The 14,768-nt window shown below is 46.6% G+C and overlaps 3 protein-coding genes across 3 annotated transcripts; 2 read left to right on the forward strand and 1 right to left on the reverse strand.

Moving 5' to 3' along the window:
• Positions 1–4,280: 4,280 nt before the first annotated feature.
• On the reverse strand, positions 4,281–6,535 carry F5891DRAFT_1282334 (uncharacterized protein; the record flags this gene model as incomplete). Its single annotated transcript, XM_041370530.1, has 10 exons — positions 6,301–6,535; positions 6,205–6,246; positions 6,000–6,149; positions 5,775–5,947; positions 5,516–5,701; positions 5,086–5,454; positions 4,886–5,035; positions 4,656–4,835; positions 4,415–4,596; positions 4,281–4,362 (listed from the first exon to the last, which is right to left on the reverse strand). The coding sequence occupies exons 1-10, from the start codon at positions 6,431–6,433 to the stop codon at positions 4,281–4,283; spliced, it is 1,647 nt and encodes a 548-aa protein (XP_041218323.1). The 5' UTR covers positions 6,434–6,535.
• A 44-nt stretch (positions 6,536–6,579) lies between these two features.
• On the forward strand, positions 6,580–8,029 carry F5891DRAFT_1209825 (uncharacterized protein; the record flags this gene model as incomplete). Its single annotated transcript, XM_041369147.1, has 3 exons — positions 6,580–6,621; positions 6,706–7,615; positions 7,677–8,029. The coding sequence occupies 3 exons, from the start codon at positions 6,580–6,582 to the stop codon at positions 8,027–8,029; spliced, it is 1,305 nt and encodes a 434-aa protein (XP_041218324.1).
• A 1,380-nt stretch (positions 8,030–9,409) lies between these two features.
• Positions 9,410–14,405, forward strand: F5891DRAFT_986476 (uncharacterized protein; the record flags this gene model as incomplete). The annotated part of the gene is made up of 23 exons (XM_041377782.1): positions 9,410–9,434; positions 9,573–9,703; positions 9,753–9,925; positions 9,986–10,135; positions 10,162–10,410; positions 10,437–10,550; positions 10,608–10,763; positions 10,894–11,048; positions 11,099–11,133; positions 11,395–11,526; positions 11,570–11,737; positions 11,845–11,920; positions 12,025–12,215; positions 12,330–12,448; positions 12,553–12,717; positions 12,836–12,869; positions 12,912–12,963; positions 13,133–13,184; positions 13,216–13,297; positions 13,383–13,470; positions 13,904–13,934; positions 13,989–14,070; positions 14,274–14,405. 23 exons carry the CDS (start codon positions 9,410–9,412, stop codon positions 14,403–14,405), a joined length of 2,592 nt encoding a protein of 863 aa, XP_041218325.1.
• Positions 14,406–14,768: the final 363 nt, after the last annotated feature.

Consider the following 14,768-nt stretch of genomic DNA (forward strand, 5'->3'; position numbering starts at 1 on the left):
CTTTCAAGAAGATGAAACCTTCACTTGACAGTACTAGCGACGCCATCCAGGTCAGTACTAGTAGTGTTGTGCACTCTTATCTAGCCTGATCACATTCAAGATTGCACCCAGCCGTAGACTGGAACCATCAAATAACTCGGATATAACCATTAATCATATGCCCTTGGCACCAAACCAAACCCACCTCACGACTCCCTCCCCATCTCATGATATTGTGGTTGATCATAATCCTCCAGTCCCTCCTGACGTTGACGACTGCAGTCGCAACGATTCACACCGGATGCGTCGACGACGACTTCCATTCAACAAATTTGGTATTACTCGAGAGTATTGTCATCGACCCTCATACAACCCTGATGAATTTGTATCAGCTGACCAACTTTGCAATATACGTCCCTGTGACCTTGGCGCAGATGGGATGCAGGATGGTGAGGCCCTGTCCGGTTATCCCTCTGCACGTCAACCGCCTTGGCCCTGGAAAAACATGTCAATCTGGAGGCTGATGTCCTGGATGATGACTGGAAGTTCTCAGAAGTCACAGGCCGAAGCAACGCGTCTAGTAAAAGATGTAATACAAGCAGACGACTTTGATATCCATGATCTCAAGCATTTTGATGCCCACACTGAGATGAGGCGTTTCAATGCTGCTGAAGACAGTGCACCCAAAACGAGCCTTCTGGAAGGAGATGACTGGAAGCAAGCTGATGTGGAGATCATGGTGCCCTCAAAGGAGAAGAAACGCAATGGGAATGGGTGTCCGTTCTCTGTATCTGGTCTCTTCTACCGGCCGCTCATAGCAGTCATTCAAGCTGCATTCTCAGAACCTTCATCAAAATTGTTCCACTTAACGCCTTTCAGGCGCATTTGGAAATCACCTACCACTGGACGTGAGCAGCGGCTATACGACGAGCTTTACACATCAGATCCATGGATTCAGGCCCAGGACGAGATTCAAAAACAAAGAAGGGACGATGGTTGTCAACTGGAGAGGGTGGTGGCAGGTCTTATGTTCTGGTCTGACTCTGCTTGTCTTGCCCAGTTTGGGAGTGCATCGACTTGGCCACTATATCTTTTCTTCGGAAATATGTCGAAGTATGTTCGTTCACGACCCAACTCCGCCGCTTGCCATCCTGTGGCTTTCATTCCCATTGTGAGCTTTTTAAAAATCTCAATCCATAACAACTGGTTAATCTACTCTGTGTTTAGCTACCATCATCAATTAAGAGCTTTATAGGCACTTTTATCCAGAGAAAGAAATACAACGATGTGCTTACACATTGTAAGTGTGAGCTCTTCCATGGAGTTTGGCGCATCCTGCTCGATGATGATTTCATTCATGCGTACAAGAATGGGATCGTTATCAGATGTCATGATGGGGTGTATAGACACATTTTCCCTCGGATATTCACATATTCAGCAGATTATCCAGAAAAGTAAGCCTTCTTTCATTTTTATTTTATGACTATGTTTACTTATCACTATAGGGTTCTTCTGGCGACTATACGTGATAAAGGGAACTGCCCATGTCCTCATTGTCTGATGCCAAAATCTCAGTTTAATCGCATTGGATACCTGCAAGACCTATCGCAGAGAATGAAACAGCTACGCAAATATTTCACTGAAAAAGTGACCCAAGCCCGCAATGCAATTTACACATGTGGCGCTCCCATCAAAGGAGACTTAGTTGAGAGTATCCTGAAACCTTTTTCGTTGGTGCCTACAATTGTAAGCTCGATCTACTCATTGATGCGCTTAATGACCATCTCAATTTACCTCTAGAATAGCTTTGTGGATCGCCTCTCACCATTAGGTTTTAATTTTTTCCCGACCCTGGTTGTAGATCTGCTGCATGAGTTCGAGCTCGGAATAGTAAAGGTCGTGATGTCGCATTTAATGTGGTTGCTCTATGCTATTGACCCATGGAAGGTCGTCATCGTCGATGAGAGGTATGGTGTTCATGTCAGATGCACCAATGCTAGCCCTTGATGACATTCCAGTGCCAGGTTTCGGTCCATACCTTCATTCGGAAAGAGTTCCATTCGACGGTTCCCGATGAATGTCTCATCAATGAAACAGCAGGTAGCTCAACACTTTGAAGATATGCTTCAGGTATGTTCCAGTTTTAGTCAAGATTCGTACAGCTAACTGAATTATCACAGTGTGCGATACCAGCTTTTGAAGGACTTTTTCCAGACAAGCACGACGACGTCATCAGGGTTCTGCTCTTCCATATGGCTGAATGGCATGCATTGGCAAAAATGTGTCTGCATTCCGATGAAACTCTCGGTTTGCTTGAGAAATCACTTCGACGATTAGGAGCTCAACTCCAAAAGTTTAGCAAGTTTACCTGTTCAGCTTTTTGAACTTTTGAACTTCCGGGCGAGACAGCTGCACGTCACCGAAAGCAAAACCATACATCCGAATCCCAGCCCAGCATGAAAGCAGCTGGACCCCGACCAAAGTCATTCAACCTCTTCACCTACAAATTGCATGCTCTCGGCGACTACGTGCAATCAATAAAGGTATTTGGTACTACTGACTCGTACATGACTCAAATAGTCAGTACTCTACTCAAGAACACACGTCCATTCATGACTCACCTATGGTGCAGGGAGAATTGGCACATCGTGCGATCAAGAAATTCTACCAGATGACTAACAAAAAAGATGTATCAAAGCAGCTTGCATGGCATGAAAGGCGACAGACATGCTTAAGGCGGCAGCAGCAACTTCAAACTGAGGAACCTGCCATGTCGTCACCAGAGCTTCACCACCACCTATCAGACTCGTGGGCCAATAGTGTTAATCTTGCAGCTTTCCTCAGCAATAATTTGGGTAATCCCGCACTCAAGGTAAGCCTTGATCTTTCATGCGGATCATCTGATAGATAATATTACAGGACTTCATCCTCAAACTCAAAAACCACCTACTATCTCGTGTGCTAGGTTATGAATATGATGGCGATGAGCGCCAATTCTCAGACTCAGAGAGGAATGACCTGCGTTTTATCAACAATCTTTGTCTGGTTCGACAACCATGTCGGTTTCAGGTCAATTACACAACCTATGATGTGCGGCGCAATCAGGACTCCATGCGACCAGGATATAACTGCACCGTCATGACCCTATCAAGAGAAGAAGGCGACCACATTCACCCTTTTTGGTACACGCAGGTATTGCGAGCCTTTCATATTCAGGTTCTACATACTGGGCCACAAGCTTGAAACCATTCCCCTCAAACTTTGGAGGTACTCTGGGTTCAATGGCTCGGAGTGGATCCCGCCTATCAATGGGGCCTTAATGATGTGTGACTCCCCAGGGTTGGATTTGTCCCCACAACAGACAACAGTGCATTTGGCTTCCTTGATCCGTCATTTGTCATCTGTGGATGTCACCTTATTCCAGCCTTTGCGCAGGGGCGTTCCGATGCTCTTCTCAGGCATGGTCCTTCAGTTGCAAGATTTGGGCAGGAAGTCAACGACTGGGAATGCTTTTATGTGAACATGTAAGCCTGAGCGGCTGCCGTCTTTTTGTACTCTAACTATTTTGTTCTTAGCTTTGCAGACCGAGACATGTTTGCACGCTTTGCAGGTGTTGGTGTGGGACATGACATTCAATATAACTCTCCAGCCATCAGACGACATCGTAGTGAATACCTGGAGGATTGTGAATATGAGTCTGATGATGACAGTGATTCAACTGGTGATACTGCGATGGAGGATGACTCAGGGTCGGACGATGGAGGCGACAGTGACATTGTATGTGATGCAGCAGAAATGGATGTTGGAAGTGATGGCTGTGGCAGAGAATATTCTGGTGGGGAAGATGAAGAGTCAGGTTCTGACTCGGAGTTTGAGGACGATGTTGAGAACTGATACAGGTTTTAACTATAGTAACTGTGTCATTGAGGTAGGAGCAATGTTGGAGACTGAGGCCTGTGCCCGCTTGAATGAGAGGGCATCAGGGAAAGCCTTCCCCCCGAAATCGAGGTAATTTCCAGTAAATCCCTGGTTTTCCTTTGATTTTCAGCGAAATCATGTTTTACTGTTTTATTTAAGTCCGGTCATAGTTTCAACAAATTAGTTCGAATTCCAAGTGATTTCTTCTGAATACTAATGAATTAGTTCGAATTCACTCGTCGGTCATTGTCAAAATACACGAAAATCAACATTATATTGGATCAGAATGGCCTGTCAGTATGTACGAACGACTATCAAAATGTACAAAGTGAGATCAGTAATACATGGGTATCCGCGGGCGCACATGGCACAACAACCTTAGTTCAATCCTCGGACATTGCACTGAGATCGAGGTAGTCAAAGTTGCTCAGCGCACCAGATGGCAGCAACACATTGTCCGACACACTAACATAGTATGTTAATGGCAGGCATTCGATCAGAGGATGATGAAACGCACCAGACAGCCTTGTAAAGCCGTGCCATCAGCGCATGATACTTCTTTTTACCGCCTTCAAAGATCTGAGTGAGGGTTGCTTCATGGGCTTTGTAAACACTAATGTAGACAGTAGCATTGAATGATTTGACTTGAGAGCTCAACGGTGGATTGCCGCTCCTCCAGTCCATCAGTATGGCATAGATCTGCAACAACCGTCACATTTAGTAAGTATTCATCTAGAAAATACAAATAAAAAATGTACAACAGTTGCAATCAAGGCAACCATAGCTATGGGGAGCTCCGGCTCATCATTGCCATCTAAGACCGACACAAAATCTTCATGTGATTGAACTCCGATCGAGTTCTCGCCGTCGAACAATGACTGATGTAGCGTATCGATCATGGCCTCGTCGCAGAAAGGTTGATCACCAAGGACTTTACCCTGGGCAGTGACATCAATATCGACAATGAAACATGACACTAACCACTCACATTTTGGTTAGTCAGAAAAATATACTTGTGACTTTTCAGGAGCTCTTCGACCTCATTGGAACAACCTCTCCGAAGTGCGAATCGAGACACAACGATTTGATGAGCGAGCTTTTTGATACCAGTGCGGAAAGCACTAAGCCGTCCCTCAGGCTTCAAGCAAGAGCATCAGTGTCGAGTTCATACCAAAAACAAACACGAACAATACTAGCAAGAGCAACTGCAAAGTCAGTGTCGTGTTTAAGCCTCTTCAATATAGCCCTTTCTTTATGCTTGTAGGCAGCGTTACTGACTGCTTGCATAGCCATGGTTCGTTTCTCGGTGATAGTAGGGAATGCATTCTCGAAGATAGCAGATTTCTTGAGTTCAAAGACAGCCGTCTTCAAAACCATCTGTACGCGTGTGTTCTGAGCCTTGAGGTTGATGGAGCCGTCTGCTTCGTAAACTAGATTAGTGAACTCAGGCCATTTGAAAGGCGCATAAGTGTTGGATGTGTCACGTGGTTCCGGTCTGGGGGTTGTGACAGCGATGGAATCATCTAAGTCATGTGACGGCTGTGCAAACTGTGGTCTCTACAAAGCAAAAATCAGAAATAATCGTGAATCGGGCCAGTGAAAGGGATTGTTAGGTCACCTCAATCTGTTGTCGTCCTTCGAGCTTGCTCCTTTTCTTCTTCTCGTCAGGCTCGCATTTGACCTTGACTGAGTCAGCTGTGACCGTGACGAGTTGGCCCGCCGGATCATCATCATCCCACGTTGATGCAGCGGCTGAACTATCACTGTAACGTGAAGCAAGGCGGGGTGGAACAAAACACGGAATCTGACATTGTACCAATTTGTAAGTGACTATCAGCTAGTAAATTTGAAATCTCATGCACCTCTTTCATTAGTACCTCATGAAGATTCTCCGGGGTTTTAGACAGTAAGTCTGAGATATCACTGTCATCTTCAACTTCCACATTGACATCTGACTTATTGGATTCAGAGTCGCTGATACCATATTCACTCGCAGAGTCGTCGGTGTCAACTGACACACCATTGTGACTCGTGAGAGTGGAAGCTACACCTATTTTAAGTTGAGTATCACTTCGACTCGGTTTTAAAGAGGCCACACATACTGCTTCTCTCATGACCACCACCTTCAACTGCTTTCTGTGTCTTTTCGACTGCTTTCAGTGTCTTCCTTACTGACTTTGTTGCAGGCGCAGACAGAAGCTCAGTCACCGTTGGTGCACGCTTGCGATTATTGCTGGTTGTATCATTCCAGACTGACATAGGTATGTAGCATAATTTTTTTTGCACAATATGGGTTTATGCGCTCACCTTTGCGCTCCAGTGCTTTTTTCTTTGAAGACCGTTGCAGCTCTTTGCGAGAATGTGAGTTTTTTTGGGTCTGATTATGACAGCCTCTGTACTCACTGCTATCTGGGATGTCATCAGCTATGTCTGGGGTTACGACCTCAGCGCCGGAAGACACTTGTCTCACCGCTACTTTCTCTTTCTTTTTAGCATTCCGCTTCTGAGCAGCTATCTCAGATGGACGGGGAGGCATTTTAAAAGGTGAATGAGTGTTTTCTCTTTTCAAAGAGTGTACTGCTATGAAATTGAATGATACAGGACGCTGAGGGTAAAAAGAATGTAGCGGTCAAGTTGGTGGGCAGTGTTAAAGAAAAAAGTTCATAGTCCGCTGAACTTTGCATGGGCAGGGTTGCAGGGTTGCGCTGGGGCAGGGTTGACAAAGTTCGTAGTCCGCTGAACTTTGCTTGAAGCTTTGTTTGTGGCTGTAGGTTGTCTTTGTTACGGCCCTTGTTTTTTTACCACCAGAATGATCTCAGTGGCCTTTCTCGTGTCAGTGGAACAGAACACAACCGAATCTGCCGCTTTTTGCTCGGTATCATCATTGATATCCGATTGCCTGGAAATCTTGACAGTGGTCGCCTTATTCGTGCTGTTCGTGCCATCCTCGACTTCCTTTACCTTGCTCAGTACCCTTGCCACACCGATCAAACTCTCGCGCTTCTCACTGAAGCCCTGACTCGCTTTCATGACAACAAAAGCATCTTTGTCGATCTCGGCATTCGAGCGAATTTCAACCTTCCAAAACTCCATTTCTTCCGTCATTATGTGCATATGATCAAACTATATGGCACGACTGACAACTACAACACCGAGTACACCGAACGCTTACATATTGATCTCGCAAAGGATGCTTACAGAGCTACTAACCATAAAGACGAATATACGCAAATGACACTCTGGCTTGAAAGACGCGAGAAGATGTTATGGCACAATAATTTCGTCCAATGGCGCCTTGCTGGCGATCCTCCTCCACAAGACAGGTTACCGCCCGACATGGACTATCGTCGCTCGATCAAGATGACGAAACACCCAACTATTAGACGTGTTCCACTGGATAGTGTAGTTCGCGACTATGGCGCCACTTTTTTCACCGAAGCATTAGCTCGTTATGTCGTTCGCACAAATCAACCTGGCCTTTCTCCAGCGCAACTTGAACAAGAAGCTTCCCATGTCATCCTTCCCTTCCAGACTGTTGCCGCATTCCATAGGGTCAAGTTCCACGCAATCAATGCTCACGGACATCGTGATTCAACCGTTACCGTGGATTCAGTGCACTGTCAGCCACCACGAAAGGACAAAAGAAGGCAGATAGTTCCTGCGCGCTTCGACACGGTTTTAGTTAACGAAGATGGTGGTGGGACGACAGGTGTTGATGGTGCGTGTTTTTTGTACTAATCCCTTGTAACATCATGCTAATATTTGATCATCAATATCAGGGTATCGTGTTGCACAAGTGCGCATCATCTTCACGCTGACAAGCCAGGCTACAGCTGCCTTATTTCGCACACCTGGAATTTTGCCTACCCACTTTGCATATGTGGAATGGTTCACGCCATTCGGGCAGCCTGAAGCAAACCATGGTTTGTATAAAATTTCCCGCCTCATTCGTAATGGAGAGCGTCTGGCAAGCATCATTGACATTTCTGATATTCGCAGGAGTGTACATCTTATTCCAAAATTCGGCCCTGTAGCACCTCGTGAATGGACCAGTAGTACCGTTCTGGAGCTTTGTTCTACCTTCTTCGTAAACTCGTTCAGCGACAGGCATGCTTATTTAACTATTATCTGACTAGTACTAGAATCGACTACATTCATCTGAAATACAATGATTTCTGTGAAAATACTACATTTCCTGGAATTCAACCGTTTTAAGCTCGAGTTTGAATATTTCGGTGAATTTCCTGGCAGAGGCTTTCCCTGATGGGCGGAAGTGTAAGGGGTTGGATTACTTAGAAATCTTTACTTAAATTTCCCGGCAGGGGTGTTTGGCGTGAAAATGGAACTCTGTTGGATGATATGCAGGTCGTGCCAAATGTGTGGTCAATTGTAACAAGTCAGTAAGTTTTTAAAGAACCACTGGTGCAGTTAACCATGGCCATGTACTCTAATTTCGTCTCTAGTTATAGACCTGTATTAAAATGGGACAAGTTGGGAAAACATATCGAAATGGGGGAAAATGTGTGTTAGTAAACCGATGTAACGCAGGTTCAGATTAGGTCGAGCCGGTGCTAGTCCGACTTGCGATCCACGATGGCCACATAATTCAAAATGGAACAAGTTGGGAAAATGTATCGAAATGGGGGGAAATGTGTTTTAGTAAACCGATGTAACGCAGGTTTAGACTAGGTCGAGCCGGTGCTAGTCCGACTTGCGATCCACAATGACCACATAATGAATCATCATGCCTGATTGTTACCAGTGCACCACAGCCTTAACCATTATAATGCTTCATATACCATCCGAATATTGCGTTAACAGGTTCAATTGTTTCCTAAGGCTAACACAGTGGGCACAACAACTATTTTGATTGAGATGACACAATTACAAAATAAAATGCATGCTAGACATCATTTATATTTACGGGTAGCAGCTGCAATGATATCATGCAAAAGTAATGTTGCCAATTTCAATCTTAATGAGAGGGTACTCAAATAACACTTGTACCACTAGTTGTTGGCTACGGAGGTTACCCTTATAATGCTCTGTCTAACTCTACATTATCACATGTCATAATTTCACTAATGGTAGGTGTTAGTCCTTATATAAAGTGAGTATAAGACTTGATAGCAAAAATTGAATTTCAGTGATAATTGTCAATTGGCTTCACTGGAAAGTCCGTCATGTTGATGTGGTATATAAAATGCTAGCAGTGGTTGAAATCAGTGTTTGCCGGAGATTGTGGAAATCCGTATCTACCTTGAGCTACCTTGTACCAACTCATGACCTTCACTTAAATCTTTTTATTGCCATACCGCATTCGGGTCTCCTGTACATATGTGAGAAACTGAAAAGTTCAGCCCAATGCCCACATACATAAAATGTGGCCCAATTTGCCATTGATGCTTCCTCAAGGTGATAAGCCAACGAAACTTTGCAAATACGCATTCGCTGAACAAGTTTCTTTAGAGCGGTTGAATATGGGTGGACAGTCACGTGCTGTTCGTTTGACATGCTTTGCAACCGAGTCGTAGTACGTGAGTCCTCAGTCCAATCCCACACTCTTTGTATGTGAAACTTAATTTGTTTGTCCTAATACCGTCGACACTAAATTCACTCAACGCTGGCACTGGCCGTCCGCCGATTGCCCCTGGTTTCATGTTTGGAGCGCGTAGGAGAACTGGCTTTAACGTCCGCCTATCAACGAGGAAGACGTCAGATTCCCTCAGCAACAAACCAACTTTCTTTCGATGAACGACCCCATAGGAAGCCTGAAGGTGACTTGACAGGGATTACGGCTGAACAGGTATGTGGCTAATTGTGTTGCATGCTTTGTGTAGCTGAAATTATTCTAGATCGCCCTCCAGAACCATATTGAGGCGCTTCAGCCTTCAGCCGCAGCAACAAGCTTTGTACCCGCAGCAGCTCGCTTCGAACCAGGTCCTCTCGCTGCGAACTCCAGGATTGGTCCCAAACAGGCACAGGCGCGTCCAAAGCCCATTACTAACCGACATGGGTGGAAACTTAGGTGTCAACGCTTTCAATTCCCCTATGGGCCAATTCAATAGCTTCTTCCGTAGCTCATTAGTTCGCTCCATCCATTCGGTACTTTGGCTGAAGAGCTTGGTCCCATTGGAGACATCGAAGTGGAAACCAGTGCTTTGTTGAAGGACTGCAACTTCCCTACAGGGGAGTTCTCAGACGGCGTTCTCAAATGCCTGCTTCCTACACCCTGGACGTGAGTTCCTGGCTACCTCTCACAAGATGTGAGCTGACCATACCATATACAGCGTCCCAGAGAGGGAATTTGAGGCTCGGAAGGATCTTCGTGAAAAAGCGCATCTTTACTATTGATCCTGAGTCTGGAAAGGACCTTGATGACGCACTGTCCATTGAAGCCAACGACGATATCACTTATGACGTGGGCGTGCGGCACGTCGCTTACGTCGCTTACTTCGTCAAGCCTAACGCTGCTCTTGACCGCGATGCTCGCAAGATGGCAACCAGCGCGCCGTCCCCATGCTTCCTCCCACCATTAGCGAAGAGGCGCGCAGTCTTAACCCGGGTGTTGAACGTCTGACATCCTCGGCCGTCTTCGCCATGACCAAGGAGGGCAAAATCGTCAACAAGTGGTTGGGCAAGACCGTTATCAAGTAAGCGTTATATTTCCGTGCACCGTGCACAGAATAATTGAATTCATTTAATGTTAGATCTTGCGTGAAACTGTCATATACCGACGCTCAGAAAGCTATCGACGGTCACATTCTGGGCGATCTCGTGGTCGCTCCGGAACGCAGTACATTAGCGATCATCCATGACCTCAAGGTCCTGAATGGTCTCGCAAAGCAGCTTCGTGCTGCACGCACGTACGCGCAAATTATTTTTTTTGGGAAGCCAGCATGGACAAATCACGCGTAGACCCGGTGCGAAATGAATACTTTAGTACGTCGTTCGCATCGTGATAGCGTCCAGAGCCGCTACTGACGTATCAAAAAGTTCAGTGTTAAACGTGCCAACTACCGCTTCCGCAAACGAAATACGGGAACGCTACAGAGCATTGTCTGTAATTTTTCGCCCCGATAAGCAAAGCGGGGAACGGACAAGGGACACTGCAGCTGTGGAATTCCTTGAAATTCAGAAGGCTTACGAAGGTGAAAGTCTTTAGTCCAGTTCCAATGCAATATCTGACAACACTTCAAAGTTTCGTCAGACCCTCTTATTCGTCTTGACAGATACGTGCGCATCTTCGACGTTGGAGGATCGATCGTAATCAAGAAGTGTTTGATCACCTCATTCGGCCAAGAGGCACTGTGACGTGTGGAATTGACGCATCGACGTTGTTCGCACGCGATGATGACCTAGATTATGATTCGAGAGGCATCCTCACCCGCTTGCGTGGAGTCTGTGTCTCTCAATTTGCCATTCGTCACTCTGTTATGGCGAGTTCCATACCTTTTCGTTCCCACCTGACATTCATATCCGCTCCAAATCGTGCAGAAAGTGTTGAATGACAAGATTAATCTCAAATTCACAAGTCGCCTGGGACCAGGCCCTCGAAATGACTTGCTGAGTAGAAATAACCTCATGGGCGCGATACGCCATCAATTTTCTCCTCGGCTCGCTTTGGAGGTATGTCTTATTATTACTCAGCGAATGATCGTCATCTGAAAAGGCTGCAGCACATTTCTTAGACCCTCAGCTCGTTGTCGCAAAAGCGAGCTACGAAGATAATGACAATACCCTAAATTGCCGTGTGCATTTCATTCCTGCATTCTGGAACCTTCTCCCTCCGGCTAGTACCGTTTCCTTCAGTCGTCGACTCTTCCGACACGCTTCAACGGTGGGCTCTGTGGTAGTGGACATTCTCTCCATTGTCCATGGGTTGACTTCTCGTCTTCCAGGATAGCGCCGTTAGCCTATCGTCCAAGCGCCTTGAATTTACCCTAGACGAAAGCGGCCGATCAGCGAGTGGACGGCGAGCAAACCGAGAACGCCGACGCAAACAACATCATTGAAGACGTTTGTGTTTAATTTGCACCTGAGCTATACCGAGGACTGATCTGAACAATTATAGCTCATGCTGCTAACTAATATCACCGTCGCGCAACGTATGGCCCTGCTTCGTAGACATGATACGCCGCTCGAGGGACGTCTTGCGAGTCATCATCATCCTATTCCAGTTACAACTTCATACCGAACGCGCCAATCGACTCAATATCGCAGTCGATGTCTCCTCTCGTGGTGCACACATTTTACCTCTCTTATTCGGCACTACGCGGATGTTCTTGCGCACCGTCAAATCGAATCAGTTTTTCAGGGTGGAGGCGAGTTACACTTCGTGACTGTCTTTGTCATATTCTGACGAATGGCAGTGGAACCTAAATTCTCCACGGACCGTGACGCTGTGGCTTCTAATCTCGGACCTCACTTAGCGATACGGTCCTGACATTCGTCCAGCTAAGGTTGCTAGCGTCCTTGATGCTGCGTTCGACGTTGTTGTCCCCGAGTTTGGTATCGAGAAGCGGTCCATGTTGACCAAATGCCTAACGATGTAAGCGTTTCAAACTCGATTCACGAGAAGAAATCTGATTGCTTGAACTAGAACTACGTTTATGATGAGCGCTCGTATGCCTTGCAAATATATTGGTCGACTAGGGACATCCTTAGCCGGTTGACAGAGAACAGCGACGACGAGCACCTGAGGAAGGTTAAGCAGAACGCTGAGGCCCACGCAGTCAAAATGGAAGTTGCATCTCGCTCTGCGCATGACGAGAAGGCCATCTTTCATGAGGATGATCAGACGCCGATGAAGATGAGATTGTGTTAGGGAGGGACATGGAAGCCGAAAAGGCGCCTGAGACCTCAAACAAAGGCTCTTGTTTGCCGCCAAGGCCCAGCCTGTATTGGAGGGTTTGAGGATCACACCAGCTAACCACAGGATTCAGGACATCAAGGAGCCCATGACCGCTCCCGTGCGTATTTCTTCTGAGTGATTTTGTTGACTCGTATTTAAGGTTATCGCGACCGCTGATTTGACCAAGAGCCCGCCCGCCATCAAGGGGTATGGTATGTTTCATTTTCTTTTTGCATTCTTGTTCTAAACTTCAAATAAATTAGTCATCTCAGCGTAATGGCTCCAGGGTCGGGCTCGAGAAGGCGCTCGAACATAACTCAATTCTGCAAGACATCGAGGCTCAGCGCCTGTAAAACGGAATAAACTCCCTCGGGCAAATAGGTTTCTGTCGTTCCTTTTTCTTGCGCCCGTTGTCGTTCGATAAACCAAACTTGTACGTGTCTCTGGCCCTGCGATCGGCGCAGCATGATTGAGCGGTCTACTGATGCTAGTCAGCCAGGCTATCAGAAGCTTCCTCCGCCCAAGGGGACCAACCCTAGAAAACGGGTATCGATCCCTCTCGGGAACGTCTCAAACCTGCAAGATCTATGATCATTTTCCAGACTGCTTAACCTTCTCCTATGATGGAAAGCTAGTCGTAGGCGCTGGCACACATGCGTCCGTCTGGGACCCTCATGCCATCGTAAAAGAAGCTGGTTCAGAAGACCTAGCGACCAGATGTGAGTGAACATTTACCACTCACTGCGACTCAATCTTATTGGCGATGAGCTCTAGAAGGTGTGTATCATCGAGTCATGCTTCCGACTTCGGGATACTCATATTTCACTCGTACTAGTCGTTCTTAGATGTGCGTGCCGTGTTGTCATTTTTTTGAATGATACTCCTCGAGAATGGGATCAAAATATGCGATGCAACGACCAATGAGCCCCTCCACGCAGTAACGCATAGTCAATCAGTCGGGAGTTGGTTGTGGACGTCGGAGAGCGACGACAAGTCCGTCAGATGACTCAATTAGGATTTTCGACACTGCCACGCGGCAGGAGCTCGCCATTCTGAGACGTTGCTTACATAACTTTGTTTTCGAAATTCGAACAACCGCGAACGGTGGATCGATGCTTTTGTCGATCCACCCATCCTCAATTTCCGCCGTAGTACGGCGCAGGCGGCAATTAGATAGCAGAGTGTGTGTATTTCAGTTCTCGTATCATAGTCGGTGACTGACTTCGGCAACCACTAGCTGGCAAGAAGACATTCTCTTCAATTGTTTCAAAAGTCAAGGCGAAGATACAGCAATACGATCAGGGCCAGGGAGCGTCCAGGTACGCATCCCTTTACTCCTGCCACCAGAGATTGTTTCATTAAACGATACCGGCGCTTCCATTGACATTCGCTTCACTAACTTGTTCACCTCCGTTTACGCGAAATATCTAATGGGTCTTCGTTACAGCCTGCGTGGGGTCAGACATCTCAACCTTCATGTTGGTTATGTTCTTACCTCCCGCTGCATTTCATCCCACGTCAGCTAAATTCGGACTTCTACCCAAACGGCCTGTATCACTTCTTCGGGAACAGCCCCAACCTACAGCGTACACACAGAGACGATAGGCACGATGGGTTGGAATACGCGGAAAACCCATTTGAGGAGAGGCGGTAATTAGGTGGCTATTCTGGGGTAACAAATCGGAATTATCCGCGACTGCGACCGCTGATGCGCTGATGGACTATGTATTGATGTCGGAACCATTCACACAGACGACGAACGCACACAGCCCAAAAACGCCGTCCTCCGCTTCGATTCGCTCGATCACCGAAGGCTCCAGGCCCGTTTTGTGTCTAATTCAGCCAGCTTGAGATGACCACCGACCAAAATGGAAGACGCCCGCTGCTTCTATACAGAACGTTACTCCGTCAGTAAGACGATGGGTTTGCGACTCTTTTGATGACGTGCTATGCCCTATGCGCATCATTTTTGGACCCGTTCCGATCTTTCGTCGAGAACACAAGTATGGTTCTTGCC

This window comes from Suillus fuscotomentosus (genome assembly GCF_016647785.1).
Source record: "Suillus fuscotomentosus strain FC203 chromosome Unknown F5891scaffold_119, whole genome shotgun sequence".
NCBI classification, from domain to species: Eukaryota; Fungi; Basidiomycota; class Agaricomycetes; order Boletales; family Suillaceae; genus Suillus; species Suillus fuscotomentosus.